The 17,725-nt window shown below is 41.4% G+C and overlaps 2 protein-coding genes across 9 annotated transcripts; both read right to left on the minus strand.

The window, feature by feature from the left end:
- Nucleotides 1–934: 934 nt before the first annotated feature.
- Nucleotides 935–8,714, minus strand: cabp1a (calcium binding protein 1a). Of its 4 annotated transcripts, none has more exons than XM_034541653.1 (8): nucleotides 7,768–8,714; nucleotides 4,488–4,673; nucleotides 3,065–3,095; nucleotides 2,666–2,809; nucleotides 2,457–2,566; nucleotides 2,267–2,341; nucleotides 2,087–2,159; nucleotides 1,017–2,008 (listed from the first exon to the last, which is right to left on the minus strand). In XM_034541653.1, the coding sequence occupies exons 1-8, from the start codon at nucleotides 8,500–8,502 to the stop codon at nucleotides 1,983–1,985; spliced, it is 1,380 nt and encodes a 459-aa protein (XP_034397544.1). In that variant the 5' UTR covers nucleotides 8,503–8,714; the 3' UTR covers nucleotides 1,017–1,982. The 4 variants fall into 4 exon arrangements, with proteins under 4 accessions (XP_034397546.1, XP_034397544.1, XP_034397547.1 ...); XM_034541656.1 differs by lacking the exon at nucleotides 7,768–8,714 and adding an exon at nucleotides 5,534–5,668; XM_034541655.1 differs by lacking the exon at nucleotides 4,488–4,673 and having other exon boundaries at nucleotides 935–2,008.
- A 1,883-nt stretch (nucleotides 8,715–10,597) lies between these two features.
- Nucleotides 10,598–16,156, minus strand: asphd2 (aspartate beta-hydroxylase domain containing 2). Of its 5 annotated transcripts, none has more exons than XM_034542529.1 (5): nucleotides 15,866–16,156; nucleotides 15,512–15,631; nucleotides 13,612–14,792; nucleotides 13,029–13,142; nucleotides 10,598–12,825 (listed from the first exon to the last, which is right to left on the minus strand). In XM_034542529.1, exons 3-5 carry the CDS (start codon nucleotides 14,474–14,476, stop codon nucleotides 12,695–12,697), a joined length of 1,110 nt encoding a protein of 369 aa, XP_034398420.1. In that variant the 5' UTR covers nucleotides 14,477–14,792; nucleotides 15,512–15,631; nucleotides 15,866–16,156; the 3' UTR covers nucleotides 10,598–12,694. The 5 variants fall into 5 exon arrangements, with proteins under 5 accessions (XP_034398420.1, XP_034398419.1, XP_034398421.1 ...); XM_034542528.1 differs by having other exon boundaries at nucleotides 15,862–16,156; XM_034542530.1 differs by lacking the exon at nucleotides 15,512–15,631.
- Between the last annotated feature and the right edge of the window lie 1,569 nt (nucleotides 16,157–17,725).

The raw sequence follows: 17,725 nt of genomic DNA on the forward strand, positions 1-17,725 counted from the left end.
TAGGAATGAATGGAAATTGCTATGGAAACAGCAATACTTATATGGATGACAGGTGTTTCTTTAGATTTCTTGTAACCTGACACAGCGTTAGTAAACACATCTTGTAATACTATCTATCATTAAAAGGAAGCATACACAATCCTGTATAGTTCAATTGTTTGCTACAGCTGGTGCTATATTTTATAAATGTTTGCAATACATTTACGGCAAGCTCCTTTAAAGTCCAAATGTTTCCACAACATACTTTGCATAAGCAAATGGGCAAATATTTGTTGATGCTGTTTCCACCAGAGGCAGCATGTGATCGAGCAGTTTTATCGTGGTTGTTGCTGTGCCTGCAAAATTCTAATTCTGACCATTTTAGTGTTTTATCGTTTTAACTGCTTGCTTTACTTTACTATGGTGTTCATGTGTTGCCAACTTGTCTAGCTGGAGAAACCAGTGAAATACAATCACTGCAGTTGCCACTAAGAAAATGTGAAAGGTAATGTCTGTCACTGCTTTCTAAATAAAGCAAGGTCTCTCTTTATGATAGCCTACGTGTTATGCATGCTGGGATGTTTCTTAAGTAATAAATATGTTTGTAGTATAAATAATTCAAGCAGAATTAGTCAAAGGTCACGCAAATACACAACACAGTTACTTGCAGATATTTCCATGTGATGACTTGCACAGTGATGATTCTGCAGGTAAAGCTTATCCAGCCAGCAGTCTTACCAGATACGTGTATGAATAATATATATCACAAGGAGGTTTGAACTCAAGACATGCAGTGACAGCACACAATGCTATATTAATATACTGAGAAGGACAATTTTATATAGGCTGTATCTAGAAATAGTACAGATTATAAAGCACAGCATGATATTGTACATGTTTTTGAGTAAGGATAATTTCCTGTCTAAATATCAAACTGAAAAGGGGCTATTTTTCTACAGTTACCTTCTTGAAATATTTTTATTTACTTTGTTAGACAGAAATGCACATCTGCACACTGAATTTTAATAAATGTTTCCTCTTTGGCATGCATAAAAATTGCTCCGACAACACAGATGTGTGGTCACCACAACTACAATCATATTGACACTGACATACAGTACAGGTACATCATAATAAAATCCATTGTAAGTACAGTTCACATATGTTATTCCTACTATGATCTCAGACAGGCCTGTATGGATTTATAAAAACAGACAATACTTGTTCCCAAAGCTACATTAAACATTCAAACCTGTGAGCATTGAGAGACATAGGATGCCGCAAACCAGAGCTGGGCATCTTTGTATATGCAATTAACACTACCCTTGATCTAATAACATATATGAAATGTATTTCAGAATTTAATAGCAGAGATCTGTTTCTTCGTTGCGTGTAGTTGTCAGACTTTTATAGGACTCGACTGGCACAGTGAAAAACCACAGATGGTCACACAGTCAAAATACAGGTGTTATATTGCCACATGTGTTCCTGGTTGGAGCACCAATGTCACACAAATGACATTACACTTACAAGTTCTAATATAACACATACTGTGTGAAAACATACCGAAATGTTGAACAGTGCACTGATCTTTTACATCTTTTCTACAGGCATTCCCTCTCACATCCTGACTGTGTTGGACATCAAAGGCAACATTTTGCAAGACTTATTTTTTTACCACGTAGAAGATGAGACAAGTCACCAGCAGTCTATCCACACAGGAAGTTATTTAGTCAGAATTAAAGTGCAAAAACACAAGTTGGACAATCATCAGCTAGGCTACAGCAAATTCTGCCTTAGTTGAACTGGAGACTTTTCAGGAAGAACACTTGAACACTGATTGAAAGTGTGAGGTGACTCCTTGCTCCAAAACATTCAAGGAGTTTTAATTCCAGTGTCATTCAGAATCGGATGGCTCAGAGATATTAGCATGTCCTCTGTTGTTCTTGGTCAAGTATAGAGAAGGACACAGCTTCACATTCAGGACCGATCATTTCATGTTCTTAGCGAGACATCATTCGTACAAACTCTGTGAAGAGAGAGAGGAGGAGAATGACAATGAACTCTACGGAAAACCTTAAATGAGTAGTTAATAAAGATAATTTACCTTCAAAGTCAACAAGCCCATCACCATTTAGGTCAACTTCCCTCAGGATATCTTCTACTTCCTTGAGACCCACCTGGAAAAAATAGGTTGGCAGCAGTTAGTGGAGCACCACACGCAGTGGGTATTCAATAATTAATAGTTGAGAGACTCTCTGTTATCTCTCTCTGATCCACCTCTCACCTGTTGGCCCAATAACTTCTTCATTGCATCCCGTAGTTCAGATGTGCTTATGGCACCATCTCCATTAGTGTCAAACTGAGAACAAAAAGCAGAGAAACAACAATAAAAATGGAGAAGTAAATAGTAAAAGTCTCACAACATTACCACGGTTTCAGAAAGCCGTTATGTAAATTAAAATCCGAACACTTACCTCTCTAAATGCGTCTTTTAACTCTTTTATTCCAATCATGTCTGCAGTTTCGGCAAGGAGTTTTGGACCCATCAACTCGACAAAATCCTCAAAATCAACATGACCTCCCACTTCAGGAAAATAGATTTTGGCACAGGATTTCAAACCACAATTAACATAGAGGATACAACAATATGCATTACATTTAAATACACAAGTTAAATCCTTACAGTTCATGTTTATCCGTTGACTCAGTTCAATCAGCTCCATTTCAGTGGGCATGTATCCCATAGTTCTCATACAGTTTCCAAGGTCTTTACAGCTGATGAAACCATCCTTATCCTTGTCAAACTCTTTGAAAGCATCGCGCAACTCTGTAGAGCAACAACACATATACATTTAGCAACTGAATTGTATGTTACTTTGCACCTAAGTATACAAATTCTGGCACCATGTGATGAAATATGGAACTTTTTAAAATTTAATTTAGCTTTAATGTTTTGTTCTGTAAAGCATTTTGACAAAACCTGTGTTGTTTAATCATTAAAAACATAACCTTTATATTTTTTCACTGCTTAGCGTGCTCAACGTGAGTAAAGAGAGGGAACATGAAAGAAAGATAAACTTACCATCCATTTCCTCTGGACGCAGCTCTCTGTCCTATTAAGAAATGACAATTGATAATTTGTCAGTGCAAAACCAAAACTAGCCGTCATGAACACACATTATAACAAACTGCTCGCCTTTGTATGAGCTCCATCCAAACATATCGCTGACAACGTTGTGACTCGAGTGATGCCCAGACCTAAATCAGCGATCTTCTCCATAACAAGCCTCAGTCTTGTTGTGGACCTCAACTTAAGGACGCTTAACGGTAAAAGGTGTTAACAGTACACTGAAACCATCTCACATCTTGATGACAAAATCTCCAAGTATGAATAAGCTGATCCCTATGAAACATGACTGGGAACCATAACGACCCGAGTTCACAGAAGAATGTGACTGTTTCTGTTTTTTCCAGCACTTGCTTACAATGAACGCAACCTTTAAAGGGCAGAGCGAGAGGAAGACATATTCCAGAGCCCTCAGGGGTTAACAGCAGGAGCAGAGAAAAGTCTAAACACAACACTGAGCGTTGACGTCAGGCCTCAAGAACGGTCTGACCGGAACCACTGGCATAGGAAACACAGAAGGCACATGAGCCCCAAGGATGCTTCACCAGCTGATCCAACACGTGCGCTCCATCAGTGCTGCAATCTGTCAATCCATCCCTGTCAGTTCATCAACCATCATCTCTTACACTGACATGTGCCAGGCCTCATCAGTTTGCTCATGTGTGCAAAAGCCTCCATTACTGTGCTGTTTTTATTGAGACAGGAAAGTACATAATATTAAGGCTGCTCAGTCTTTTCATGCAATTCACCTGACATCACTCATTGATTGATTGATATACATAATATTGTATGCATTCAAATTGAACAGGATGGTGTTCTATATTAGCTGTCTTGCTGAGAATGATATAAGCTCACCAATAGCACTCTCATGTCTGTGCAGTAAACTTTAACCTACAACCATCAGGCGGTTAGATTATTTTAGCACAAAGAGTTGAAACAGGGGAAAACAGATGAAGGGAACACAATGTGCTCACTCCAACTCCAAAATGAACACTCCATGTCATGTTTGTTACATGTCAGATATGACCACCTCAACGTATTAACTGCACCGTGCACAAGAAATAGTGCACCGTGTGACACCCCGTAAAACTAGGCTATCTGTTAGCCATAGTGCTAAGCTAAGCTATCCGGTTGCTGAGCTATCAGGCTAAATCATTTTCCAAACCTGTGTGTTTCCTTCTGACAGCTCGCAAGATAGCAGCCGATGTAGAAATAGTAGAATATTATAATAGAAAGTAATCGAAAGGGTCTCTCAACAACCGAGCGGTGATAGTTGTTGTGGCAGCTTGTTTGTTAATGATATAAATCCTATCCAGGGTCAAATAGAATTCCGATGAATACAGTGAGAAAAAAAAGATGTTTGTCCAGACTTACGTACAGCCTGCCTGCACGTGGCCATGCCTTTACTCAGGAAGACACAGGTTTCAAACCGTATGTTGCTCACAAGAGCGCAGTTTTGTGTCATGGAAACAATGGACTCCTGATAAGGCTCAAGATACCCTGCCTGGCCCATCTCCTCACAGGACAGCACCCCTCTGAATCTCCTCTCAGCATCCTGGAGCATCTTTCCAGAAGACAGTTCAGAGACAGTGTTAGAGATCTGAAGCAGCTTCGGAGCAGAAGGGATAAAAGAAACAAGTTGAGAGAGGATGTGTGACAGTCAATGTCGACTCTATATTCTTGAATTGGGGCAATAGATCAAATGCTACAACAGAAATGTTCTCTGTAAAAAGTATTATGTGTGTGTGTGCTCGTGTGTATATGAGAGAGAAACAATGATGACATATGAAACATGTCAGAAAGTCCAAATGCATTAATTAAACAGCATGTTGCCAACTTTCCACTCATCATTCATAACAGTTTACGCGCCACGTTAGAGGGACTCGCACACTGTCACAGGAACAATAAACACACTCAGAAGCAGAACAAATATGGCACATGCTGCATATATGTTGTGATCATAAAAGACATTAAGACACATTTTTTTCCTGTGAGACATACATAACTTTTTTCTCCAAAAAGTTCCCGTTGCACTCAAAAGGTCTGCCCAAGTCTGAAGCCATTCATTTAAAATGTTTATCAAAATGCACACGAGAGCCAAGTACAAGCAGTGCGGGTTCAGAGTAGTTTTAATTCATAAAGTAGTTTCCACCACCAACACTTTACAGTGTGGATAATAAAACTCCAAAGTGTTTTTGTAAAGATGTTTCCTCCAAAACAATGTACAGATATCGTGAAAAACATGTTTTTCAAATTTGCAATACGATAACTGAGAGACAGAACAAATCCAACAGCACACAACCATGGACAGTTTCTGAGAACGCTTTACGGTTTAGTTTCATTTAACAGTTTCACCTTCAAAATCCACCAAACAAATTGAGAAAGACAGGGTGTAATAGTGCATCACACTGAAAACAGTCCTACCGTTCTCAGAGGCCAATCTAAGCAGTTTCCCATACCAAAGGAGAAAAGAGGCACTAAAAAGGACCATGAGGACCTTTTCGCCGTTATGTTTGCAGTTTGGATTTTGAGACGAGTGCAAACAAGAGCAAGACCCATGAAGACAGGGGTAAAAAACCCTGGACTGCACTATCTGGAGTAAGTGAATGTAGGAATAGTATGAGCAGCCTGACACAGAGAAAGAGAGAGAGAGAGAGAGAGAGAGAGAGAGAGAGAGACAGAGAGAGAGAAGGTGAGGTGAGTGAGGGAGAGAAACTAAATGAGACAGGGAAGTATACCAAGGAGGGAAGCACAATTATGCATATTAAAGGAAAAGAAGGTGATCCACTGATTTATTTCACCTGACTGTCACACCGACCAAACTGTTATTAATCTGTGAACAACCTAGACAATTTAACTGGCACCAAAACACATGAAATGGGATAAGGGGTGTCAGCTTTCCTGCAAGCAGGTGACCTTTGCTTCATGGTTAAACACATGTTGTGAGGTGTTTGCTCTTTCTAGGCTGTACAATTTTAGGCAAGTTTACAAGAACACTGTAATGGCCTTTTTCCAGTCTCCTCACCTGCACTCTCATTCTCAACTCTGAGACTAATCTGTCAGTTTTCAGCCTTGAGACTGCATTTTAATTTGTACATTGCATTTTATATATCTGCATGTGCCTTTGCTTTTTCTTGCCTTACACCCCCACACATCATCCTCTGTCCTCTGCAGTCAAAGACAAGGTCATTCTGACCTACAGCAGCCACATGGCACTGAAGAGACGCATTATTGATTGTGAAAAATACAATTACTCTATAGTCCATCTGTAACAGTGAAAATTACATCTACGTGTGTAGACAGCCAGTGAGGTAATATTTTTCTCTGCACAGAACTATAGTGGGGATATGATTCTTTTCATGAAATCTTTCAACCAATTATCATCTCTGATCACCATCTGCTCACATTTATTTCCGTTTTGTCGGAACGCATTGTTTAGACAAAATTCCAAAGATACCTCTCAAACCGTGCGTTATAGTTCTGCCTGTCATTGAACTCCTCTCCATTTAACAGTCTTGCCAAAGATCTTTTTGAGGTCACACTAATGTTTTCACAGAGCTGCTCGCAGGGTTATTTGTAGAATAGGCTTTCATAAGGTTTTTATCCTGAAGCCACAATGGATGATCTCTGTGTTATCATACCGGGTCTATTTTACGGCTGAGAGCTTCCTAATTTTTAATCACTTCCCGATTTATAAGATTACATTCCAAACACAAGGTGAGAACTAAACTCTGACTTTTGAGGAAGGGACAAGGAAATTCCCGCAATAAGCAACATATTTTTTAGCACCAAGGTGGAGCTTCGTGAGGATTTGCAATGTAAAACTGAAACCGTTAATAGACTTAAGCACGGTGAGCCAAAATTATGCAAAATCACACCACTGATAAGAATCCAAGTATATTAAGCTGAGCTCTTTCCTTTTGTGTGAATAGATTTAAGGCTTAAAATAGAGCCTTCATCCCTGGCAGTGACTTCAAAGTGCTTTGCTTCAAACACATACTCACTGCAGTGTTCCTGATTAAATGATGCAAGAACAATAAGATATATCTTTGACCAAATAGACATTAGCACATCAGATATTTCCACCTATCCATACTACTATCATCTGCCTCAGCACATCCACTTAAATAACAAAGGCCTGCCTGATTCAGAGGGTCTGTAGGAGGTGGTGCTGCATTTACCAATTATATAATACATGGATGTGTAGAAGAAGCTTTCCCAGTCCAATCCGTCCATTAACAACAGTGTTTAAAGAGGGCACATATATTGATTGTAAACAGGATGTCAGTATAGCCATAAGGCACACTTAACCCCTTCATATCTCTGTGTACTTTTGTAGAACAACAAAGCACTATTGTTTGCATGGCAAGAATTGAATGCATTTTATTTTTTAGGTGAAGCAGGCAGACATTAATGTGGTCAATCAAATGATCTATTCACAAGCCTTTTATTAGAATATGCATTACCAATTGTGTTTGAGATAAAATATGATTTGGGTTTGGGGTGTCACGGTCACAGCTTGTCAGGGCCCCAGAATGTCCAGGAGCATCCCTGCATGTTACACTAAACCTATCAAAATGAGTATATTGAACAATTGTGGAGGTTAATTTAAAAGCAACTAACTGATCCATTGATTTCCTTATATCTCAGAGACTTACCTGTCCAAACAGTGAATTGAGGATAGTGCGTATATTGACATCAGATGCAGAAGAAGTAGCACTGGACCTCCGGCAGCGTCGAGAGGACCTGCTGGACAGCGGGACCAGGGAGCAGGAGGACGGGGATGGACTGTTGACCTGGCCCCCGCTATTATCCAAATTGAGCCCTTTATGGTCCCTCGGCTCACAGAGAGGAGCCCTGTCGTCGTTGCTGTCCGAAAGGGAGGACACTCTGGGGACCGGACGGGTGTGCGTGCGGCAGCGACTGGGGTGCCCTGGTTCAGCTGGCTCGGCTGCGGGTGGACGGTCCTCCCGGTTGTGCTTCCTGTGGTGGTGGTGCCGGTGGGTGGGCTTGGATGACCTGCAGCGCTCCTTCACACCTCGGTCCGCCTCGCCGTTTGGCTCCGCTGGGTCAGGAACTTGGCCGTGGGGGGCATGTGACTTACACTTGCCCCGAGTGGCTGCATTGTTACTACTGTCCTGGCTGCCAGTGAGGGAGGGATGGCACAGGGGTCTCCGGGCACTGATATCGCACTCGGCCGACCAGAAGGACTCCTCGTCTTTGCTGTTGCTCTGGAGTGCGGCGGGACGGTGGTGATGCTGATGCTGATGGTGAGGCTGCTGACTTCTCCGGCTTTCTGCTGTGCGTTCAGGGAGGTGTGTCGGTCTCCTCGCCGCAGAGGATGATTTCAGTAAGGAGGTCGTGGATTCAGATTTTGGAAAGGAGGCGCTCATTGCTGCGGTTCTGGTCTAGTCTGTCTTGGTGGGTTGATCATCGACACCGTTTTATCTCCATTGTCGACCCATATTAGCATAGCAGAGCCTGTTAAGTGAGGCTACATTTCCCCACCTGATTGTTGTGCAGCAGCGCAGCCGGAGCGCGCGCAGACAGCTGAACGGAGGGGCACAACCGGCGCAGCAGAGCGCGTCACCTTTTCATTGATGTGATTGCTGGACTCTGGCAGCGTGGCTATGACGTGGGTGCATAGACGGTAGTAAAATACCCAGTGCTCGGCAAACTTTTCCATGACAAAGACAGAACAAATAGATAAACATCACACCACCCACATAGACGCAAATGTGCATCACAAGGAAATTATTTGAGATGGCGTAAATGAAAAATGAAAACGTCTGCGTGTAGAGACAACATACATGATAATATTGTACAGTTGCATCAATAACAATCGTTGTGAGGCCATTGATGATGTTGTCTTACCACACTAGCAGCAGTTTTGGGGGGATTAGTGGTCTTTCCAGTGGATACAATAACACTGATACTATACTCTTGTATCAATTCAGACCCACCTGCCATGAGGCCTCAGGCGAAAATGAGCCAAAAACCATCCAGTTATTATAAACTGAAATGGATTTCTGTATGCGAGTTAGATTGGAAGAATTAGATTACATATACATCTTAAAGACAAAGATGTAAGCACAATATCAACAGAAATATGAATGTTGTTCAATTGAGTTTTTGACACATGGCCCCTCTAGAACAGGGCCTCAACTTTGGGTACAAAGGAGGGAATCACCTGAGGGCCCTTTCCAGATGATCAGATTTTAATTGTGCTTTAGTAGTGCACAATATTAGTCAATTCTGTAATTGATCAAATTATCACATAATATATGCCACTCTGGATTATTTTTACAAAGTTAACATTATGTAAATTGAAGATTATATGTGTCATAATGTGTTGCATGGCTGTGTATTTCATGGCATTTCACAGATGATCATGCGGGTGTGTCTGCTGTATATGTACATATTTGTAAACTGCTTGTCTGCATTTTAATGTCAAATTAAACAATTGTTCACCACATCAGCTACCGGAGGTTCACCACAGCTAATAATCCCACTAGTTTATAAAATGCATATTAGTACATGTCTACACTCATTATTATTCAAACTATGTATGTGCATATTGCTCAACAGATAATCCTTGTGCATATATGCAGTATGAACTTCAAGTTGTTTTCCCCTCCCTCAATGCTACAGTACTGTTCTCGCTCAAGCACGCACTACGCTTTACTGAAACCTGTCGTGCAATAAGCATGCTGAGTAGTACACTAACTACGTGTCTACTTTAATAATTCAAGCGCCTGTGACACTAAAACAAAACAATTATGGGCCCATAAAACATGCCGCTTGTGAATACAAGCAGTCAGGGCTTTTAAAAATGAATTTTGTGTTATTACTGGCATCAACCTCACATCAACATCCACCAAAGTTGTAGGCCTAAAGATTAAGCAACACCCTTTAGATAAACTCAAATGATCAGAAGAGGGGATGCTTTTCCAGTTAAGGATGCTGACTTTCCCTCAACTGTGGAGGCAGATGTAATACTAAATATTAACCCATATATTCTTAACCTATGAACACACAATGTATTGAAGACACTATTGCTTGTATGAAACATATTATTATTGACTCAGCATTCGTGTGCTATTGGCTGGCAGTGCAAATTTGACAAGAAAAAACTGCTGAGGAAAAAGAGCAACATCACGCCTCCCTGTGGAACTATTATACAACTGCATCTGACTGAAAAGAGGCAACTCGATCTATTCTGCCCCCTTGCTGTGTATTATTAGTGTGAGCGTATTACCAATACCAGAGTAACATCTCTGAAGAAGACTTTATTCTTTTCTACAACTGAATTACTCTGCTCCTCCAGCATGTTTTTTTTTATCAGTATTTGATATTTAGTGGAACACTAGTTTCATTAATGAATTGGATGATTCGGCACAACGGAATGAAGAACATGCTCACTGTGAAGACCACCTCTTGTTTAACATCTGTGACATGTGTAAAAGTGAAACCTCTGACAACAGCTGGTTAAATAAGATACTCGACCATTTATTAAATGTACATAAATACTGTTCAAAATCCACACAAGAATGCGTTAAAGGACAAATCCTTAATCCTAATGTAAACAAAATGGTTGCCCCGTCATACACATATGAAGCAATGCTTTGGGGATGACAGTTTTCACACTCGTAAGTGGATTAAAAGCACTTTTGATTTCAATCTAATTCTGGACAGCTCAATGTGAGTGTCTGTGTTGGCCGATGTTGTACATCTCCTAAATCATTTTGTAAACATTATAATTGAATAGATGGGTATCTTTAATTGCAATGGACCTGTAAAGCTGCTGAAGTTAAATTTTCACTACCCTTTGTGCACATATATCCATGAAGTGCTGTTGAAGACTTAAGGATTGTGGCTTTGATAATAATATGGTACTGCAAAATTACAGATTGATTAAAAATAAATATATCACATAACAACAGAGATAGTACTTCATTTTCAAGCAATTTACAGAATCTACAAATTGAATCTATCAAAATTGATTTCATGTAACGGAGAATGAAATGTGATCATTTTAGTTGTAAATCATGACAACACAATAGTTATAGCATTGAAGACAATTATCGTAAATGATCTCAGACCTTTCCATTTTTTTTACCTCAACCCTATTTACAGAAATACAAACCTTATATCAAATACAACCAAATTACAAGGGTTTAGTAAATTTACCAAAAACGCTTCACCTCCATTGTTACAGCACAGGCCCACTCACACAAATTGACCTAACGTGTGCTTATCCAACCATGTCTTTGAAAGCAGGGTTGATTTTTCCAAGGGGAGCACACTTAACTACCACACAGGCAGAGACATTAGCTGCTTCTGTAAAAAGTCATGTCATGATTTTAACATTGGACCTCCGTTATCACTTATCTATCAAAACAAATTCCAATATGATAGGGGACACGAGAAATGCCTTAATTTAATTAATTAACACAATCTTTAGTTACTATTATCACACCGACATAGCACTTTATGAAATTCAATTAGTTTACATATCTTATAATTTGATTTATTTACCATAAATCAGTATTTGTAAAGCCACTATGCAACTACACATTGTTATCTTGTTCAATGTGTTTGACAACCTTTTGAACAGAAGGTGGACAATTATCCAACAGACGCAAATATCCTTCAGCGTCACCTTGGCTGTGATTTGATGTAAATAAGCACTTTAATCAGATTTTGCACTCGTGAGGCAAGAGTGTGTCCCACATTCGGAAGTGGGTATTTTTTAAATGAAAAATTTGCATATCCACTGACAATCAATCATGTTTTTGTTTGACTGCAAATGTGTATCTTAAAATGTGACTGAATATGTTTAGAAGATAAAAAGTTGAATGATCTTTTCTTTTAGCCCTTGGGGGAAATGTATGCAGGTGTTACAGTGAGTTTAAAATAATTGGCATTAGATGTAAAGTAATACCACCAAAATTTCTTTACACTAAATGTTTAGTAAGTAGGAACATTTTGATGACAACAAACGCTTACTCAATGGCTCCAGTTCATGTGTAGAGAATAGAATAGGTTGGTCTACGGACCGACCAAGAAGCATAACAACAAGAGGCTGGCACATTATTTTTGGCTCGCAAAGATCCATTCATCATATCTGTTAAAATTAAAAATAATCTTATCTGGAAATAATTTTGCTCCAGAATTGGCCCAAAGTTGGAAAATGTGAAAAGAATGCATTTGATGGGAACTGCTTGTTGGGCAATTATTATTGTTTCCTGTTCAGTCACATTATTCTACATATGCAAATACATTGAAGATTCATATATTAAAAATAAAATAACTACCGACAAGCTAAAGTCACATGTTAACACACATTCATAAAATGGCTGTATTTTAAGATTTGAACAATTGTGCTCAGAGTAAGTTTTGATAAAAGAGGCCCAATGCTTAGTCATCCGCTAAGAAGAGTTATGAAAGAAACTGTATGAGACGGAGAATATGTACACAGTGAATGAGCTGGTCTGGAGGCAGAAAAAGAGTTGCTCCCCAATCCTACAGACACTTCCCTAAACAGCAGATGTCTCTTGGTCAGACATGGTTTTTCTCTCACACCTATTTCCCTTCCTTGTCCTCTAAGCGGCCTGGAGTAAAAATGTAGTCCAAGGCTTGTCTCTCTGCAGCGGCCACATTGGGGTGCCAGAGGTCTACCATGAAGACCACCCTGGTGCCGTCCTCTGCGCCGCCTGTACACACACAGACAGACACATAGAAAAACCATGACCCCATTTTGTCATGATCTTGACGTAAAACCACATCAGTGTAATAAAAAGGCCTAATACAAATTGACCTAATATTGGATTATACCATTTTAAGTCAATTCTTCTTAAAGGAATAAATAAAAAAGGGACAGAGTGCAATACAAGATTCAGTTGTAATCTCTTCTTACCCTCGTGGAAGGCCCTGTGGAGGAAGGAGTCATCAAAAAGCAGACAGCTGCCCTCAGACCAGCACTGTGGCTCTCCACCAACTACAAGCTCACAGGAAGGGGGCACTCTAAGACCTGCCAGAGAAAAACAAGAAGTCCATCATGTTTCATTATGGGACAGCACAGCATTTGGTATTGCTCAACTATCTCCCAGGTGACATATCCAAGACAAAAATGACCTTGTCTTAAGAGTCCCGTAGGATATATGCTGTTTTAAAGCATCTTACAAAAGACTGTCTACAACAACAAATACCACTATTTATAGCCCCCTCAGAGGGCACAGTTGGAAATAGAATCAAAGCTCAGGTGCAGTCAAAACAATAAAAATAATCACACAAGCCACTAAATTTCAGCCATGTGCCATCATGACCCAAGAGGATCCAGATGTTCAGACTAAACACTACAGCAGCTGATTCACCAGGGTGCTCCTCCTCTTAAATATGCTATTTAAAAATATGCTGTTGTGTTAAGTTGAATGCACAATAAGGCTCTGACATCACACGGTCAAATCGGTTTTCACTCACTAAACAGTTCACTCTCTTACCCAGGTGGCAGCGCAGCCGGACATTTGTTGGACCATAATGCTCGGTGATCAGAGCTCCAGGCGTCAGCACTGAGAAGCAGGCGTTTCCAAACACGTTGTTGGCAATAAAGGTGCGGAGCTGGCTCAGCACCCTCCAGGCCCGCGGACACCTCCTGACATTAAGAACCAGAGGGGTGCCTTGGTTGACCAGGTAGTAGGTCCACCACTGCCCCCGAGGAGTGATGTTGGATTTCCATCCTGGTGGCAGGGAGGAGCCGTTGCGGGCTGGAGGTTGATGGTAGATGCTCTCAAACTCAGCAAGAAGGGCGGGGAAGCTCTGCTCCAGCAGCTCCACATCGTGTCTCTGTACTTCTCTGGAGAAGAAAGGAGCTGACGGTAGGTCTGGGAGGAAGAAGACCTCTGGTCGCTGGATGGTCGGTCGACTGTTGAGGTATCGGCCTTGATCTCTGACTCCTTTGTGCACCCTGCCCATACCTGACCAGGTGTAGCGCTTGGCATAATCTTGCAGGCTGTGGTAGAGCCTCTGGTTCAGACTCTCGCCGGCGCTGGTACATCGGAAGCATTCCGACGACTGGCAGAAGGCGAAGCCGTTCTGCTCTTCGAGCATTGATCCATTTTTCACTTTGCCCCTGCCACGGCAGTCTGAACTCATGAAGCCCCCCACCACCCCTCCAATTCGGCTGGGCCCAGCCAGATACCTCCCACGCAGAGGGCTGGAGCCATGCTCCCGGCCCACCCTGTAACAATACCACATGAACAGCAGCAGCACACACATGGCTATTGCGAAAGCACAGATCTCACACTCCCTTATAGATTGCATCCCTCCAGCTACGATCTCCCTCACATTCTCTAGTGACCACTCCATCTCGGCTCAGCTCTGGATGGCTGAATCTGACGGATGAAAGATTAGTTAACAGGTCTGTTCTTGATTGTGATGGCTTTAAACCAGGCACAGGGCGTTAGTGAGTCTAGAGTCAAGCAGCTCTTATCGCCCCGCGTATTGTAAACAGTCTGCTGATTTGATCTGACACACTCGCTCTTCAGTCCTGACATTTCACCAGTCTGCAACGGGGGAAGGTCTCTCCTTGCATGTTTCCTGGCTGTGCGGTATTTGTGCTGCTCCCGCTCTCTTTCTTTCAGACAAATGCAGACAGACACCGCGCCTAAGGGTTCTCTGTTCCCTGAAAAACAAAGGCAGAAGGAGAGAAAGAGGGGTGAGGAGAGAGGAGGATACTGAAAATGACATTAGGGGGGATGCTGCGATTGAATATGAAGGATCAAAACTATTTACTTTCAATGTGTTGGCATGCAGACTGAGTTAAACTGACGCAGTTATCATGACAATGTGCTTTGAGTCTCTGAAACATATCTTCCTCCTCAGAGTTTGAGCACATTCCCATCCTGTATGCACCACAAAGCACACCTGCTGAAACTCACCCACACACTGTGGACTTCAAAATGACTGCACAGACAAAAAAAACATTTTTTTTTAATTCACACTCCTATACTGCACTGTATAAAACAATGAGTCATGGGCACATTGCTGCATTTAGACAAATCTTTCCATTTTTATATCTTTTGCGCACCACGCTTAAAAAGGAGCGCGCACTAAACAGTGAATTATGTAAACTCAAACAGTGTTGATATCCACCCACATGTATAATTGGCATTCATAGGTTGCTCAGCATGAGCTGCATTAATGGCCCTCGGGGGGTGGGTGGGAGGGAGGGGGCGAGCTGTGGTCTGTGTAATCGAATTCAGTTTAAGTGAGAAAAGAAAAGAAAGAAAGGGAAGAACACTGGCTTATATGAGTAGTGTTATATCATGATAATGGATCAGCAGCCAAAACGCGAGGAATGCAATGCGTCAACTGTGATCAGATCTCCGCGATGCTTCTCACCAAAAATGGTCGGGTAATCCTGCTCCAATAGATCCTCCCCTACATCCTGTCTGACAGCAACAAGACGCCGCCACATCCCCCCGCTGCTTTAAGGACCATCAAACCCAACCGCGAAGCCATCTAAAACACACACACACACACACGCTGCTTCATTCCTCCACTGTTTCCATGTAATCTCGCCACTAAAGCTGCAGCCACCACGGCCACGATGCCACACACAGTGATGACCAACGTATTGATGAGCCGTAACGTTCAATAAGCCAGAGGGAACACGCAGAGGGTAGTAACCGAGCTCGTGTTTCCTTGTCTAGAGCTACGTGGATGTTTCGTGTACAGGTTTGCATCCATACCTACTCAACATTCATGATTGTGGCCAGTGGAGAGGAGGCGCACAGGTGTTTCTCCGGGCGAAGCTGCGCACCACTGCAGTGCACAAGGTAGACAGATATCACTCGCCAACATGATAGGAAATATCTCCAAAATGCACAAAAGAAGTCCTAACAGGAACCGACAGCCATCGCACGCGAGGGAAAAATAAGAAAGCTGTCCCACGACGGGTTGACTCCCTGTCTGTCTGTGATGGACAGCAGCGCCGGGATAGGCTTCAGACAATATTGTTGTAAATACCGAGGCTCCACTGGGAAAGCCACCGATCATCAACAAAGTGAGGAATACGCAATAATGTTTCCGGTTAGCCCTTTCAAAATAAATGTCTCAGTGAGGAGCATTCTGTGATTTGGAGCCAAAGTAGCAATGTGGCGGGGACGGACTGGTAACCCGACCAACCGGTAATGAACCGTATAGGGTGGTGTGAAACTCATCCAATTAATGCTGCAGAACAGGTTAGCAGTTAGCAGCAAAAAACCAAAACAAAATAAAAAACCTACAATCTAATGATTCTACTCGGAATGCTGAAAACAACGTATTTCTCCAATATTAGTGCATACATGCTTGGTTATTCATTGATTAATCAATGAATAATTCTATTTGAATGATTTTTAGCAAAATCCACTGCTGCCTGCCAGCCTAAAAAACGTAAAGGTTGAATGTTTTACTGTTGGTTAAAAGAAGCAATTTGAATACAACTTGGGCTCCGGGCATTTTTTACTATTTTCTAACAAATAGTAGACAAAACGATGGAATCGATTAATTAAGAGAATAACTGGCAGATTGATGGACAATTAATACATAATAATAAAGAATCATTAGTGGCAGCACTGCTCAAAGCCTAGTGATTCTATTTTCCAAGTTTACCGTGGGCAATTGTTTTATTTCGAAGGAAAAAATGCCTTCTACCCGGTATTGCTCTGGTACTCTCTGGCCGACTTGACTCAATTGGGAGCTCCCTCTTCCGTATGCCCCACCGACTACAACTTGATAAAACGGCAGACAGCATTTCCCAAGATGCATTACATTCTGCACCCTGTACATAGGTATTCTCTTTAGGCATCAACCAGTATCCACAGCTACTTTCTACTATCTTTGTGGGCTCTCCCCCATAGCAATGTCACTATCGCAAACAAAGCACAACTCTGAAAGTGCAACGACCCGAGTCGATTTGCAAGTAGAAATTATTTTTTTTAAATCCTACTTTTAATGATGCATTGCAGTTATGAGCAAGGTTAACTTCCAAGAGCTGCTGCTCCAGGTTCTCTTCAGCGTGACTATCGCGTTCAGTTCCCACAGACTGACAACCAAAGAACGATTTATTCATGAGCACACACACTGAGCCAGCGAAAAGCACGAGAGCCATGAGATGCTTGAGTCATCGTCTGCAAGTCCAAGAGAAGTCTCAAAGCTTTTAAAGTCGTAATCTGCTGCATGCCTTCCGGTCTGTTTAGAACAGGGCGTAGCTATTTCTGAGGAATTTAAAGCATGTGGCTAACATGGAAACACAATTGGGGGCATTCAATTTAAGATTTTTATAAAAATATAAATACGAGGCAGTTAACATACACAAGGAAATGTGTTCTCAATTATATGATATATTTGTATTGTCATATGCAGGCTTTATAGGGTTAATTCAGTTACTGTTTGATAGACAAATAGAACAGCCAATTAGAGGTGCTGAAATTGACAAGTTGACAATAAAGTTTTACTTTTGGACAACAGAGTTCCACTAAAACTAAAGTCATGCCCCACGTTGTCTCATTCCTCCATTATTAAATTCGGGTTAATACTGTATACACATCAGGATCGCTATACAATCCACTT

This window comes from Cyclopterus lumpus, chromosome 9, assembly GCF_009769545.1.
Source record: "Cyclopterus lumpus isolate fCycLum1 chromosome 9, fCycLum1.pri, whole genome shotgun sequence".
Lineage (NCBI taxonomy): Eukaryota > Metazoa > Chordata > Actinopteri > Perciformes > Cyclopteridae > Cyclopterus > Cyclopterus lumpus.

Excerpts from the sequence above, each read along its gene's own strand:
- asphd2 (XM_034542530.1), bottom strand. The coding sequence starts at position 14,476 with ATGGAGTGGTCACTAGAGAATGTGAGGGAGATCGTAGCTGGAGGGATG. Across the intron at positions 13,143-13,611 it reads CCGGCTGCGCTGCCACCTGG|GTCTTAGAGTGCCCCCTTCC; the intron begins GTAAGAGAGTGA and ends TTTCTCTGGCAG. Across the intron at positions 12,826-13,028 it reads CCACAGGGCCTTCCACGAGG|GCGGCGCAGAGGACGGCACC; the intron begins GTAAGAAGAGAT and ends GTGTGTGTACAG.
- cabp1a (XM_034541653.1), bottom strand. The coding sequence starts at position 8,502 with ATGAGCGCCTCCTTTCCAAAATCTGAATCCACGACCTCCTTACTGAAA. Across the intron at positions 4,674-7,767 it reads TCAATTCACTGTTTGGACAG|ATGCTCCAGGATGCTGAGAG; the intron begins GTAAGTCTCTGA and ends TCTTCTGGAAAG. Across the intron at positions 2,160-2,266 it reads AGAAGTTATTGGGCCAACAG|GTGGGTCTCAAGGAAGTAGA; the intron begins GTGAGAGGTGGA and ends TATTTTTTCCAG.